Source organism: Hoplias malabaricus, chromosome Y, assembly GCF_029633855.1.
Source record: "Hoplias malabaricus isolate fHopMal1 chromosome Y, fHopMal1.hap1, whole genome shotgun sequence".
Taxonomy (NCBI): Eukaryota; Metazoa; Chordata; class Actinopteri; order Characiformes; family Erythrinidae; genus Hoplias; species Hoplias malabaricus.
The window spans coordinates 62860886-62877180 of record NC_089820.1 but is presented as its reverse complement, the minus strand read 5'-3'; the positions used below and the strand labels follow the sequence as shown (position 1 = coordinate 62877180).

The 16295-nt window shown below is 39.5% G+C and overlaps 2 protein-coding genes across 2 annotated transcripts in view; one reads left to right on the top strand and one right to left on the bottom strand.

Moving 5' to 3' along the window:
• Positions 1–924: 924 nt before the first annotated feature.
• On the bottom strand, positions 925–15608 carry LOC136678490 (protein disulfide-isomerase tmx3a-like). The gene is made up of 16 exons (XM_066656539.1): positions 15494–15608; positions 12571–12625; positions 12430–12469; positions 12032–12155; positions 10677–10722; positions 10349–10429; positions 9088–9187; positions 8852–8929; positions 8486–8552; positions 5387–5485; positions 4736–4793; positions 4590–4643; positions 3389–3445; positions 2868–2997; positions 2094–2162; positions 925–1464 (listed from the first exon to the last, which is right to left on the bottom strand). Exons 1-16 carry the CDS (start codon positions 15606–15608, stop codon positions 1252–1254), a joined length of 1386 nt encoding a protein of 461 aa, XP_066512636.1. The 3' UTR covers positions 925–1251.
• The window catches only part of LOC136678310 (dual specificity testis-specific protein kinase 2-like), a 31009-nt gene continuing 29223 nt past the window's right edge, over positions 14510–16295 (top strand). Inside the window, exon 1 of the mRNA XM_066656320.1 lies at positions 14510–15082. The gene's annotated coding sequence lies outside the window, so the exon portion shown is untranslated. The remainder of the gene's footprint in view (positions 15083–16295) is intronic.

Below are 16295 nucleotides of genomic sequence, written 5' to 3'. Positions count from 1 at the left end.
GTGAAACCCACGCAGACACAGAGAGAACACACCACACTCCTCACAGACAGTCACCCGGAGGAAACCCACGCAGACACAGGGAGAAAACACCACACTCCTCACAGACAGTCCATCCATTATCTGTAACCGCTTATCCAATTTTAGGGTCGCGGGGGGTCCAGAGCCTACCTGGAATCATCGGGCGCAAGGCGGGAATACACCCTGGAGGGGGCGCCAGTCCTTCACAGGGCAACACACACACACTCACACATTCACTCACACACTCACACCTACGGACACTTTTGAGTCGCCAATCCACCTGCAACGTGTGTTTTTGGACTGTGGGAGGAAACCGGAGCACCCGGAGGAAACCCACGCGGACACGGGGAGAACACACTCCTCACAGACAGTCATCCGGAGGAAACCCACGCAGACACAGGGAGAACACACCACACTTTTCACAGACAGTCATCCGGGTGAAACCCACGCAGACACAGAGAGAACACACCACACTCCTCACAGACAGTCACCCGGAGGAAACCCACGCAGACACAGGGAGAACACACCACACTCCTCACAGACAGTCACCCGGAGGAAACCCACGCAGACACAGGGAGAACACAACAACTCCTCACAGACAGTCACCCGGAGCGGGAATCGAACCCACAACCTCCAGGTCCCTGGAGCTGTGTGACTGTGACACTACCTGCTGCTCGACCGTGCCACCCCAGGTGTCAACAATAATAACAAAATAATATTCAAAGTAGGTTGATGTGAAATTGCTCATTGTAGAAGTTTATTTAGTGTTGGTGAAACATCAAAATTTATTATCAATTTATATTCCTCAGCTGTAAAGCACAATTATCATAACGTTTTACATGGAATGTGGTCTATAAATACATGTATATTATTATTATTATTATTATTATTATAAAAATCCTCTGGAACATTCACAGATTTTGAAAGGTTTAAATCCTTTAGATGTCTGTGATTTTACATCAAACCGTTCTTAATGAATTTGTGTTAGCCTCTGATTTATGTGGTAATATTAAAAATTATTTAAAAATTATTGTTTTTTTAAAGAAACGATATTATTAAATGTGATATTATTTAATGCAGTGCCACTTGTGATCACACTAAACAAAAATTCAGTCATACAATACAAATAAAATGGCCATGAAATAGGATTATGCTAGTGCCATCATGCTAATCGGTGGCTACATGATTCCATTCACTGTTAGCCACGTTAGCATGTTTAGCCAAGCTGTCCTTTTAATCTTTTTTCTTGTTTTCATTGCTCTTCTGTGAGGTCCCTTTCCTTTGAGTGACAGCTGGGCGGGTCCCAGTCGCCAGCAAAGCTCCTTCATCTGGATTGTCATCCTCCACTGGCACAGCGGTGCAGACCCCCCAGACAATGATGCTCACCAGCCCAACGGGCAGTGAGAAGAGGAAGCAGGTGCCTAGGGGCGCCGATGCAAAACTCGTCTAAAACAAAACAGAGATAGCAGTAAATTTGCACTAATTACTTAAAACACGAGTTCCTTAGTTAAAGCAGTGATGAGTAGAAAATAATATTTAATCATTTTTATAAAGTCAAACTCACAGATGAAAATTCTGGTTGCTTGCGACCAGTTTATGCTTCAGAGAGTGGGCCCCCCTGATGGGGGTGGCCATTTTTAAATAGGGTTTCTACAAAATTAGGTGTTAGTATAATGGCTGTATCATAAGGTAAAGAAGAATCACTGTAAGAAATAACTGATTTCTCTTTTAATCAAAAGTAGAAGTGTAAAAATAATATATGTATGATTGTATTTTTAATAATTTAAACATATACCAGTTTATTTAACAAAACAGATTTCTAAATTTAGTGAAGTGAAATTATTCAAGTCCCATAAATACTCAAGGAAAGTACAGATACTTAAATAATTGAAATAAATACTTAAACACTCATATATCCTTACTTCCCACCACTGCTTAGAAATCATGTAAACAGCTGGTAACTAGGATATCATTGCCAAAAATATTTGCTGGTATTTGTTCAGGATGTTTGCACCTTGTGGAAAAACACACAGAGTTAATCTGATTTGACTCCTTCTGTAAGAACAACGTCTCACCTTTATAGCGGACTTGGCACGATAATAATGTCGTTTCATTCTCCGCAGAAACCCATTCCCTCCGAGTAACTGGAGGAAAAAAGAAAACTAAGAAACAGGTCCCAAAGCAAGTTCCCATAGCAGAAAGATAAAGAACCAGTCAAATGTTTAGACACAACTACACTATATTTTGAGTTCTCTTGGAAACAAAGCTATGAAATAAACAAAGCTGTGAAATCAAGCTTTTCCAGCACACACACATCCTGAGACTGTTTTGCATTTAGCTTGCCTATAAAATACAGCTGAACGTATTTGGATATTTTGGAAATTAAATCAAACACACCATCTCAGCTCAAATATGTATCTAAAAATGTCCAGTGTCTTCTATAAATGCTTAAAGGTGCTTCAACCTTTGTCTTTACTCAACAGCCCTTGAAAAGACTGTTTAAAAACTCCAACAGCACTGCTGTGTCTGATCCACTTGTACTAGCACAACACACAGTAACACACCAACACCACGTCAGTGCCACTGCAGCACTGAGAATGATTCATCAGCCGAATGATTCATGCTTTGTGGTGGTCCTGTGGGAATCCTGGTCTTTGAAAAGATTTGGACTGCAATCTGTAATTGTAGAACTTCAAAGTGCATCTATGTGATCAGTGTGGCTGATAATATGGATAATGAGGCTACAAACTATGCTCATTTTAATGCCTCGGTTGATTGATGCATATTTGATCAGATGAATCCACATTTCTGGACTAGAGAAAATATTTCTGGAGAAGAGCTGAACTTACATTTAATCTTTCATTCAGGATGTTATTGAGGAACTGAAGGAGCTCTTCAATGGTTTCAATGTCACGCTCTGGTAGGTAATATCCATCGATGGTCATGTTCATCACAATGAGAGACGGCATTTCCAGATCTCTGTTGTAAAGAAGCATTAGATAATTAGGATGTGTACAATGAGAGGTACAGAAGTAAACAGATACGGATTCAACTACAGATCTTTTGAGAATATCCAGCATCTTATCATTTTGGGGCCATTCTGTTGTACAACAAAAGGCAAGCTCTGAACTGGGAAAATCAGTCCTGGATTAGAACTTAGAAAAAAAGACTGGATTTAAACCCAAAAAATGTATAATAAAGGAAATCACAAATCAGCTTCATAACTTCTCTTTACTAGTAAACAGTAAACAATCATTTTCAGGATCATCTGAAATTTGTGGCCTATTTGTGACGACCTCACAGAAGATTCTAGCTTTTTCCATCAGCTGTTTCTTTGTCTGTTTGTTCTTAAGCATTTCGCTATACGCACCCCATGATGAAGCCATTAATGTAGTCGTTTCCGTGCATGTAGCCAAACTGAAAGTTCCTGTAAAGCATCAAAATGACAGATTTAGCACTGTTATTATTTTGTTTCAATTTTTGCAATCAATTATACAGGGTGGGCCATTTATATGGATACACCTTAATAAAATGGGAATGAAACTGAATGAAACTACGGATACTGGAAGCCTGTGCTAGCCTTTCTCCTGAGGTGTTACTATCAGTGTGTGAAGAGTGGGAGAAGAGGGTCGCATTGACAATCCAACACAATGGGCAGCACTTTGAACACATTTTATAAGTGGTCAGAAACTTGTAAATAACTCAAGAAAGAATAAAGTTACGTTAAAACCAAGCACACCATTGTTTTTCTTGTGAAATTCCCAATACGTTTGATGTGTCACATGACCCTCTTCCCATTGAAAAAACAAACGTTGGATTCAAAATGGCTGACTTCAAAATGGCCGCCATGGTCCCCACCCATCTTGAATAGTTTCCCCCCTCCCATATACTAATGTGCCACAAACAGGAAGTTAATATCACCAACCATTCCCATTTTATTAAGGTGTATCCATATCAATGGCCCACTCTGTATAATACACAGTTAAAAATAAACCTCTGTGCACCACTGTTGGTTTCATAAAAATGATTCTTTGGACAAGCTGCCTGCAAGAGTCAGTGTGTCTTACTGAGCCACTGACTGATTGATGTGCAATTGTGAACTGTGTAGGTTCTTTAAAAAGATAGGGTTTTTTGGTATAGCAATGGTTCTTTATACTGCATGGCGATATGGTTCTTTGTTTGGTGAATTGTCTCTTTATACTGAGAATTTGTTTTAAATGGTTCTCTATAGCACCAAAATGTTTCTTTATAGCTACGAGGTGCTGGGTTTTACAATATTACACTCACTCTGTTTTCAGTTGCTGTATAGAACCATTTTTAACAAGGATTACACACGATAGAACTACATACAAAACACTCTACACCAATATAAAGAGTCATTCTACCATATAAATGACTATATGACCAGGTAGGATAGAACCTATTGCTCTAAAAACTAAGAACTTTAATAAAGGTTCTACGTCAGTATATTGTTCCCCTAAAATCAGTCGAGGCCAAAGTACAGATAAGGAAACCTTTATTTTTAATAGTATGTGAGGTCACAATTTCTACACATTAAAGATCCTACGTACGTGTAATAATGATCTCTGTGATCTCTTGCCACTTTTTCCAGGAGTGTCTTATATCTAAAAGGAGAGAAATTAAGATGAATAACATTAGGAGAAAACATGAGTGACAACATTTAAAGTCAGATAGCTTTAAAAGGTATGTCACTCACCGAATACCGTCTGTAGTGGGATTATTGTCGTCCACTACGGCTAAAGCTACAAGTTTACCTGAAAAAGACATGAAACATACAGTGCATTATTTGTGACTGTTACTTAACTGTTGTTTTTGTGTTCCCACAGCTTAAGATCCTCTTCTTAGTTATTATTAATGTATAGCTGCCCAATATTATTTATAAAAAAATGATGTCACTACGGGGTCTCTGTAGCCTCTGTGTTCATAATTCATTGCACATTTATGAGTGGAAAAAATGGGTTACATTTTTCAACCACCGATCAGACATTTATCAAATAAATGTACCTATGTTGATAGAGCCAATCATTATCTACAATTGGTTAGGACTTCAGTATCTGAACTGAAGGCTTAATATGCATTGTTAACATAAAGAAAAAAAAATACAGGCTACAAATGTCTGTATATTTTCTAGAATGGCAACAGAATGGTCAGCCATATTCCTGCTAGCTTAGCATTCATATATTATTAGGCTCTCATAGATGTGCTAGCTGAAATTAGCATTCGTCTAAAAGGTGTTGTTTGCATTATTTTAAAAAGCTGCTGTCTACTAAGTAATTGTATGATTTAATATTATATTGAAATAGCTATGACACTGAGTAACATTAAATTGTTTTTGTTATGTTATTACTTGTTTCCCCCATCTGGTAAAGAGTAAAGCTGTCCATCTGAAAGTAACTGGGGAAACGTTCTTTGCCGACCCAGTCCGAAAGATTACCATCACGTTCCTCTGCATGGAAGAGACAAGAAAATAAAACATGATTAGTCTCAGTAAATACGCAGTTCTACAAACTTGGCTATGCATTAAAACGCTGTTCCTAAAAATAAATATCTAAGAAATATAATTAACATAGAATTGTAGATATTTTGGGGGGTTGATGCATGAAATTTGCATAACAAATATAACTTGCAACTAACATTATGCAGTGGGTGTATTGCTCCTTTAAGAAAACATAGCCAAAAGATACTCATCTGAATCCATTCCACAAGGAAACCTGTTTTAATAATAAGTGACAGGACACCTGTGCAAAGTAAGTTGACAAAGTGGGCGGATAGAACATACATTTAGACACTTAAACTCTGCAGACCAGTGACTCTGAACATAGATCTGTCCAACATTCGCAGCTAAACTCAACATGTCCAGCTCCTGCAATGACCAGTCATCTGACCACAGTTTTACTGTATTCCCAGTTCATGAAGGAATGTTTAAATAAGTGAAGGTAAGTAGCCACAGTCATTTCTCACAGGCTTTGAAATTCTTAGGTTCTCTGCTAAAATGAATGTACCTTTTTAAAAGTAACTTGAATGCTATGTTAGCATTGTAAGCATTTGTGTTTGTGACTACACCAAACTGGTTCTTCAGTTTTGTTCAAGCAAATTCTGTTCCAAGACATGTTTAGCTAAGTATTTGAAGTGTGTTTCTGTAGTTTTGCAGTGGAGCTACAATGCTAATTTAGCTAACAAGTAAAAATACTTTAAAGCATGTTGTTTAGCATGGTTTTATAAGCACAAACTAGCATCAAATACTGTAATACTGAATCTATTTTTTAATATATGTTTAAAAAAAACGTATACGGGTAATTTTGCATGTGAGGGAAAATCATAACTAAATATTTTTCACAATTTCGGTTAGTCTATTCATTACTACATTTCTACACAATGCAGAATCTTCAAATGCAGTAATATTAAACAACAAAAATGAGATAATAATGGGATATAATTTTTAGTACATCTTAGCTACATTAAACATGGTATTGTTGCTAAGCATTTAGTACACACATTCGTAAAATTTGCCAAACGTGTCAGTGTCATTTTTTGTGCCACTAAAGCAGGAAATGCACACACATTTACTAAACCTCCCCATATGATGCTAATTTAAAGTTAGAATTGTGTTTTTGTTTAAGTCTTGGGTTGTGTTTTGCCGTTAGCAGTTAGCAGCATTGTAGTAGTGTGTTTCACACTTTAGAGCCATGTAAATGTGACAGTGGTGCACTAAAATGCTCATTACACACTTTGCCCTGATACGGGTTGCTGCTTTGGCACAGTATCTAATGCACCAAATGTTTGGGGTCTAGAGGAAATTAAAGTAACTTTGTTGAATCCTGTTACACACACTTTCTGTCATGGCCGAACACACAGTACACAATAACGAATAACGAACAGTGACATAAAGCTGTCATGACATCACTATAGCACCTGTCAGGACAATTACTGGTGATGAAAACATGACATTGTTATTTCACTGAATGCAGTATTGAATAACAACTGAGCTCATGGTACTTGATGACATCTGTGAAGACGTGTTTATTATACAGAGTGTCTCAAAATTAGGAAAAACCTGTATAAAATTATAAGTGTTTGGCAGATGGTGATCCTATTTTAAACACACGGTACAGGGGACGGTGGAAACCTGTTTGGCCATGGTTTCAGTAGTTGCTTAGAAAATTGTGTAGGTTTAACCTATTTGTTTATGTGTGTGTGTGTGTGTGTGTGTGTAAACTCAGTGTAGCTTGGCTACACTGAGAGTCTAACATCACGTGCACCCCCAGAACTTTCAATATTGTTCAAACACAGGCTTATGACAACACTATTGACCTACTTTTTATCTTTGTGGGTCAGTAACGGATATTGTCGAATATTTTAATCGTTTAAAAACAGGAACCCAAAGGGCCTGTAATATCACGTGTCACTGTGGGTAAGAGTAATACCCTTTTATGAATCTCAGCATGAAGATTTGTGCCTTTATCTGTGCTTCTCAATCACTGTGTTATAAATGTATGAATGGCTCCACCCATTCCATTCTAGCCCAATGATTATAAAGTTTAAGCATTAAGATCCAGAAATCTGCACTATTTTAAACCTATGTCATATTCAGTTTTTATTAAAAGGGCAAGCCTGATTGCATGGGGGTCCGTTCATGCCAAGTGTGAACAGTAATGTAGCTGTCAGATGTAGAGATTATTGTTTCCTTTGTAGCTTGTGATAGTATCTTCCACGTTTTCCTCCAGATGAGCCTGATGGACGAGCTGACCATTCATTTACTGGAGAACTCCATGGACACAGCTGTGTTCCGGATCCAGGTCCGGTGCTCTAACACCTTCTTGCTGGGCTACTGGATCCGGAAAGCCTTCTTCGACAATGGGGAAGTGCAGCAGACCAACCTGCTCATCCAGGAGGACTGCACTGGGCTTGAGTTTGTGCTGAGGGTCCTGCACCGCTGCTCACGTCTCCCCAACGACTACTACCTGAGCCCTTTCCTGGTAACACTGTGCTTAGACGCCCTGATCTTCAACTACCAGCTCCCCCAGCAGCCCAACTGGGACGGCACCATCCGGGAGGCCATGAGAGGAAACTGCCTGCAGCTCAGACGCTATGAAGCAGCCAAAGACTTTAAATAAACCCTGCTACGCAGCAATGACACAGACATAAACACTCCACGATCTTGTCATGGCAGATGTCACATGCTGTCATGAGTCAAAATACACTATGCTAAAAGGTGAATGAGTCAACTTGTTACAAAGGTTATGATTGGTCGATGCCGTCAAGTTTCACACACCCAATTCACCAAACCAACATCTGTTATTGAACTACGAGACGAAACAAGAGCGCCTCACAGACAGTGACCCAGGGTGAGGTTTGAATCCACAACTCCTGAACCCTAGAGCTGTGTGACAGTGACTTGTTGCACCACTGTGCCCCCTGTTGACCTTACAAAGTCAAAACATCTCACCGTTATACAAGTAGTACGTCCCGTCTTTGAACACTGCAACGGCTGGGGCTTCGGGCAGATGTACGGTCTGTAATAAAATAAGAGAAATAAAAAGCTATAACTCTATTCATTATTTACAAAGTGTCATGAGGTAACATCCTCTTTTACCTGTGATCCTCTGGGAATACACTGACATCTGGATTGGCTTTGACTGTGTTTTCCTGCTCCTCCCCTAAGGCAATATTGCAACCTACAGTTCTGTGTTAATTTTATTTTTCTCCATATGTCAGTGTTTTGTCACAGAGGAAAGGTGTAAAACGTTCATAGATGTGCTTCCACTTAACTACTCCTACCTGAATATAGCATATAACATACAAAGACGATTACCTGGGGTAAAACCTCTTCAGAGGCAGAGAAGAAGTAGTTGTAGATGATGTATTCAGCTGCCACTTTATAAAACTGGCCCTGAGGAGAGTAAATACAAACAGTAAGACAACATGGCCCAACATAGCACACTACAGCATGTTGCTTGTGAACATGGAAAGGATGCTCCACTAGCACTGAACATGGTGACCCGGTGTTTGCAGTCTCTGTTACTAGAACATGCATAAGGCCTTACACACCTTAAGGGCTGACCTCCCTCCAATGTAGAGAAAGAAAAGCTCATGTCGGTTCAAGATGTGCTGGAACAACTGGACAGTGGTCAAAGGTCTCACCACTGGCCTGGAGAAACAGAGGAGGATTAGTGTTAATTATACCAAGATGGGGAGCACAGACTTTATCCTGGAAGTCCACCAACCCCTCCCCTGCAGCTAAACTGAGTTTTGAAGCTAAACTTCAGAAGCCCCCGTGTGGATTCAATTATGGCTAGAACTAACTCAAGCAGGAGGTAAGGCTCACGGCATCCAGACCGAAGTCCAAATTAATTTCCCAGAACTACAACTCTCATGAGATTTAGAATCAAATTGCTTTGCAATCCCTGAAAAAATCAGTTTATGCTCCACAGAGCGGGTCCCCCAAATTGGGGGTGGCCATTTTTAAAATATGTTGCTTCCAGGCCACTAGGTGTCTGTATAATAGCTGTTTGAGTAATGTATGTGTAATGCAGAGTTTATTTTTGCATACGATGTATAAATGTTGGCATATACACATAGTCATGCACATTAATAAACTCTGCTCATGCTGAATGTAAAACTAAACTTCATTCATTCATTATCTGTAACCCTTATCCAGTTCAGGGGCGCAGGTCGGGAATACACCCTGGAGGGGGCGCCAGTCCTTTACAGGGCAACACACACACACTCACACATTCACTCACACACTCACACATTTGATTCGCCAATGCACCTACCAACATGTGTTTTTGGACTGTGGGAGGAAACCCACGCAGACACAGGGAGAACACACCACACTCCTCACACACAGTCACCCGGAGGAAACCCACGCAGACACAGGGAGAACACACCACACTCCTCACAGACAGTCACCCGGAGGAAACCCACGCAGACACAGGGAGAACACACCACACTCCTCACAGACAGTCACCCGGAGGAAACCCACGCAGACACAGGGAGAACACACCACACTCCTCACACACAGTCACCCGGAGGAAACCCACGCAGACACAGGGAGAACACACCACACTCCTCACAGACAGTCACCCAGAGGAAACCCATGCGGACACAGGGAGAACACACCACACTCCTCACAGACAGTCACCCGGAGGAAACCCACGCAGACACAGAGAGAACACACCACACTCCTCACAGACAGTCACCCGGAGCGGGAATCAAACCCACAACCTCCAGGTCCCTGGAGCTGCGTGACTGTGACACTACCTGCTGCACCACCGTGCCACCTAAAACTAATCTTAAATACGTTTACCCAGCAACTCTGTTGGTGAACTCAGTGATGCCATCTTTTGTCCTTGGCCCTCTGTATTCGAAAGACTTCTCACCTTTCAAACTTAACAGGGGGTAAAAACAGATATAAACTACAGTTATTAAAAATGAACAATACATTCAATTCAACAAAACAAAATAAAAGTGCTAAACAAGCACATAACTCTGTACAATTATGGACTGAATTCTGTAAGAAACGATGTGTGAATGAGGTAATCATTTTTATTTAATTTGATTTTTATTGTATAATTATTTAGATATTTTATTGTTTTGTCATCTTATAAATTTTCTGAAAATAATCTCACACTCACAAGAAGATTGCTGGATATCCACGAATATTAAAGTCTGAAACAACACCTGCAATAAAAGAATGAAGGTGGAAAAAATGTCAGTTGGAATAAACATTCAGAAATAGAAATATTATTGTGTCATTTTATTTTTTCATGTGATTGTTTGACTTTTTTTGTTGGTTCTAATTCAATGGTTGAGAATCAAAGTCATTTCGAGCGACTTGATTTAAAATGGTTCCCTGTTGTGAAACAAACGTAGCTTCAACCCAGTAAACAAGGACCGTCCCTGGACGTTCAAAACAGGTCTAAAAGTAGTCTGTCCGTCAAGGACATATTTTAAACGTCAATGGACGTCCAAAATCCATCTTAATAAGTTAGTTAAGTGGTGACCAATCGATAACGTCAGTGGACGTCCAAAACGGGTTTTATACAAGTAATTTATTTCGGGACCAATTAATAACGTCAACGGACGTCCAAAATACGTTTAATAGTCGTCTTTTCAATGTCTGTGTTTGGACGTCTTTTCATCTTTCATTTTCAACCTTAAGAGAACGTTGATTAGACGGCAGTCATTACGTTATTTCAACGTTGAATCAACGGCTAAATGTTTACTGGGAATAATGTAGATGAATATGTTTTTAAACAGAGGAACATGGGCCATTACACTTTTGCCATGAAATATATGTTTAAGGCTAACATTTTATTTAAGATAAAATACCCGAAGAGCAAACCGTTTCGAATAAATCCATTTATGCTCCGCAGAGCGGGTCACCATGGTGAAAATAGGCTGTCAGCTGCCCTGTTTAATACAAGTGCACACAAAGGCCACAAGGTGGCAATATATTGTCTGTTCCTTAATGTGGTATTAATCAAAATCAAAAGCAAAACTGTCTGCACTTTTAAAACAGCCTCCAGGGCAGGATTTGTTGAGGATACTATCCCTATACTGACTTCAGTGATATAAAGCACATGTTCAATGATCACTGAAAAATGCAGCCAGTGAATGGTGCTTACACAGTCTGACCATCTGGATATTAATTGGGAGATGGTCAGTGTACGGAGGGACCTCACATCTGATGAGAGACTCCGCAGGACGTATTAGACCTGTAACTAATCTTGTTACAAATAGATAAGCTCTTCTTGTCAGTCGTGCTGCAGTGTGATTGGTCGTTCCACAGCTTCACCCAGGAGTCTACTGAAGCAGGTCAGGTTTAAAATGATATATATTATGTAATACATTATGGAATACAATGGTATGGTGAAAATGGCATATGTACTGTCAAAATCTTGGTCTTACTTCCAATCCTTGGGCGTGTCCTGCACCAGTGATTGTATGCGGTAACATGAGTGAGGTGGATATTTAGAATTTGACTCACTGTTGTGGAGGGTGGTGTCCAGTTTCCCCACATTAACAGGAGACCCCAGACTCTTTAGCTCTGAGCCTACTTCATACCACACCGGCTCAAACGTCTTGCAGTACTCACACCACGGAGCGTAAAACTAGAATATACAACATATACACATCATATAGTTATTACATTTATATTTCAATAATATCTTATACATATCATAAACATCTATGAATACAGCTGGTGCAGCTGAAGTTTTACGTGTTATTTCTGTTGGGACCAAACCAATCATCTCTCAAACGGTAACTTTACAGGAGAATGTGGTTTGACTAAAATTGTGCAAATGTGATCAATCACACGTAATATATATTAGAACAGTCATGCTGCTTGTAGCAAAATAAACCTGGAATAAACATCACACTCACTTCCACTAACCACGGCTCACTCTTTCTGTTCTCGTTAAATCTACAGAGAAGTAAATGAGAATTAAAATCTTTATCATTTCTGTTTAACCCAATATGCACACAACAGTATTTAAATAAGAAGAAAGTACAACAATGGCTTACCTCTCATCAAGTTCTTCAACATACGCCCACACAAGGGATGAGCCCAGTATAAAAGCTGAGAAACACAGAAACAATCACAGGACATGAATAATTACTACTGATCAATAAATAGTGTAAGATATCAGACATGAAATCAGCTCTTTGTAATAACCCCACACCCTTCCTGTGATTATATTACATACTTCTTTCAGTAATTAAACTGTTCAATTATTATTTGCTCCCTTTTGTGCCAGTCTGAAGTTTAATAATAAAAAATAAAGTGTTCTATATGATTTTTTTGTTATCTGTTGTATGTTGATATATCTCATACCTGCAAAGATGAAATGTCTTGTTCCTGCCATAACTTTCAATTGTGAAAGAGGTTAGACTCTAAAAATAAGGCGACGTTTGTTAGCATAATTGCCGAACAGCGGACTAGTAACCTACTGGTGACAAGTCAGATTAGGCTCAGGGATTAGAGGCTGTCTGTAAAGAAAATCTGGAAGAGCACCTCCCTCTACAAACAGCCAACTGGACAGTTTATGGGTAAATACATGGCCACTTAATACGCCTTTTAATCCAGTTATTTCAGTTATACAGCTTCCAGCCAAAGGCCAATTGATGATCATCAATTAATCAATTTATTGTCTGGGGGGGGGCTGTAAACAGACGTAAACAGAAGTATCAGTTTAGTTTTTTCAGTATTTTTTCTGTCCACACTTTATTTTTGTTTATCTGCAGGATTTTTTCCATACGTCAGAAGCCAGAGAGTATTTAATGCTGTTGTCACCCCACATTTTTTTTAGGATTATATATATATACAATTAACTGCACTGGCCATGATTACTGGAGCTGATTGTAAAGTTTTCTCAGGACAGAAGATGGCGCTAAAGGCTAGTTAGGTTAGTTGTTTCAGTTTATTCATTTTCTGATAAATAAAATGTCCTGTTTCCTAAAGGGATATGCGTAGGGCTATGTTTTAACCATCAATTACCCGTTAATCACCAACAATATCTTCATTTTGTTCCTGAAAAAAAAATGTAAAATAAAAATCCTTTCAAACTCTATCGCGAAGCCTCAAAATCAGCCCGTTTTAACTGCACTATTTAGTGTAAAATTAAATGGATACACAGATCTGCCGAGAGGTTAAACTTTCACTGTAAATAAACTCCTTTCAAATGTTAAAAGCTAAAACGCTCTCTCTGACCGCAGCCCTTTTCTCTTTTCGTATTGGGCAAAATTTCCTCCACTCAACGAACGTTCTCGCCTCTGATTGGCTGACGGGATTGTTTCTCAGAACGAGCATGAAAGCAACACGAGAGGAAGGGGTGTGAAGAGCTGTTTGAATCAATTAACGAATCGATTCTTTTGTGTTGTTCATTTTAATTAATCGTGTCAGAAGAGTTTAGATATATATTTTTTAATTCACAATAATAATAAATGTAACTCAGAACAATTCAGTATGTCCGGTAAATTTCTGAGTTGAGCTAGGCCTCAAATAAATGTGTCAAACAGCAAAATAACAGAGGACAGTCCTCAAATCTTTGCTTTATCTGATTTATTAATTTTGCTTCTAATAATGTCATAATTTTACCGACCTAAGATTATTGTTTATAAAGTGACAATAGTAGTGAGAAATGGTTGCGTCCCCCTTTAATTTCACAGTGGATTAAAGTTGAATGAATAAGCCAACATTTAATTGATTCCAAAAAAAACTTTTAGCGTTAAATTAACAAGATTTGTCACACAGGAACACATGTTCAACAATCACAAAAGGAGAATGTTACATTTTGGCTGAGTAGAAGCTGTAAATCTATTTCCATTGGACACTTAAAATAACTTGAGGTTAGAAAATGATTGTATAGCCTCGTGAATCGATTCGAGCGATTCATTTTAAAGAATCGGTTCTAACGATTTGATTCATTCACGAGTCTGTGGAGGGGAGGAGGAGTTGATTATCATGGAGTATCCCCCCCACGGTGGAGGATATTTACTTCACTGTGTTTTGACGGAGATTAACTTCAGTGTCGTTTCGAACGAGGCTTCGTTTACAAAATTAAGGCACAGTTTGGGAGACTAACTGAAACACAGGCAGCGAGGAGGTGGGGAAAACTCTAGAAAGAAGAGAGAAGGGAACGGAAAGGCACCTCCAGCGTTGTTTATTTATATTCTCTTGACCACTCCAGCTTCTCTTTCTCCTGTGGAGAGTACGCAGTTTGTCGCCTGTACGATTTCTGGATTGTTTCACGCTTCAGACATGTCTCAGGACCTTTTTTCGTAGCGGTTCGTAACATTTGAAGTGTCCCAAACAGTCGCGAGTGTGTAACGTTAGTTCAAATGACGCTGACGAAGAGGCTGCAACTTTGAACTCTGCTCAAACCCGCTAATAAACACTGAGACGTCTGTGGGCATTTCTGTAGCCTGTGTTTATGGCTTGGACGATGAAAACTGCTTAATGTCGTGTGAAGAAATGAAATGGGATTAAGTGAGGCCTTTCGACACAACACAACTTTGCCTCGGTGTAGACGGTCAGGTAAGAGGACACTGAGCACCTAAGGCACCTTTGGTCAAATTACACGATTTGTTGATGTACTTAGTCAAAATGTGTGTAAAAAAAACTTCTCTACATGTGACTTACTTCAACATGACACTCCTCTTCTAACGGCAGTGCCCAGTTTGGTGAATGTAACATGTGCAAATAGAAATGACAGACTAAGCTGTATCCAAACTTTTATGTGTGCAGAAATTGGCTCTAATATTATAAACCCAGTGTCCATTTTATCAGCTCCACTTCCCATATAGGGGCACTGTGTAGTTCTGCAATTACACACTGCTCTGCTAACTTCTTTAGCCCATTTTCCATACTCAGGATCCCAACAGGACCACCGGGGAGCAGGTATGATTTGTGTGGTGGATAAGTTCACTGCACTGCAGTGACGCTGACATTGTGGTACTGGTTTGAATGGATTAGACACAGCATTGCTGCTGGAGTTCTTAAACACCCCGTTGTCATCGCTGGACTCTGAATAGTCCACCAACACAAAATATCCAGCCAGCATAGTCTTATGTACAACATCCTGTGTCCACTAATGAACAAGGTGTGACTGAAAGTGTGAACGGTGAGTCTGTGCGGTAGAACGATCCACCTCCCAAACAATGTCTGCCCTGTGGTGACCCTAAACACTGATGACAGAGTGAAACAGGGCCAAATGGAGGATGGAGCACTGTCTCTAACTGCAGAACTACAGAATTCATCAACAGTGAAGCAGATAACATGCAGAATGGGTGAAGAATTTAAAAGAGATCCTTTTTTGCTCATGTTCAAATGAGAAGCTCAATCAGCGTTCCTAAACCTGTGCACAAGACTGTGTCATATTTTACAGTCACAGAGGAAGAGAGTGGTTCAGCAACCATTTAGCATAACTGTTTCCTCATAAAGCCATAGTCTAACTTCAAATGAATGGTTATTTGGGTAGAAGTGAACTCTAAAGTGAAAGCTTTTTTTTTATCAAGCATCTTAGAAACCTAAAGAGGAATTCCACAGGTGTTTTAAATATTCTGCATAACTCTGTTGCAGGTATGTAAACAAAGTAATGCAGGGTGTTTTGATAATTGAGCTTTCTAGTCAACAGAAACTCACTGAATAAATCTTGCTCATGGGTATGGTGATGGGAAGAAGACATCTCAAGGGGTTAACAACTTTAAATGCTCCCTCAGAGGCAGGTAGCTTATTACATTAAACATTT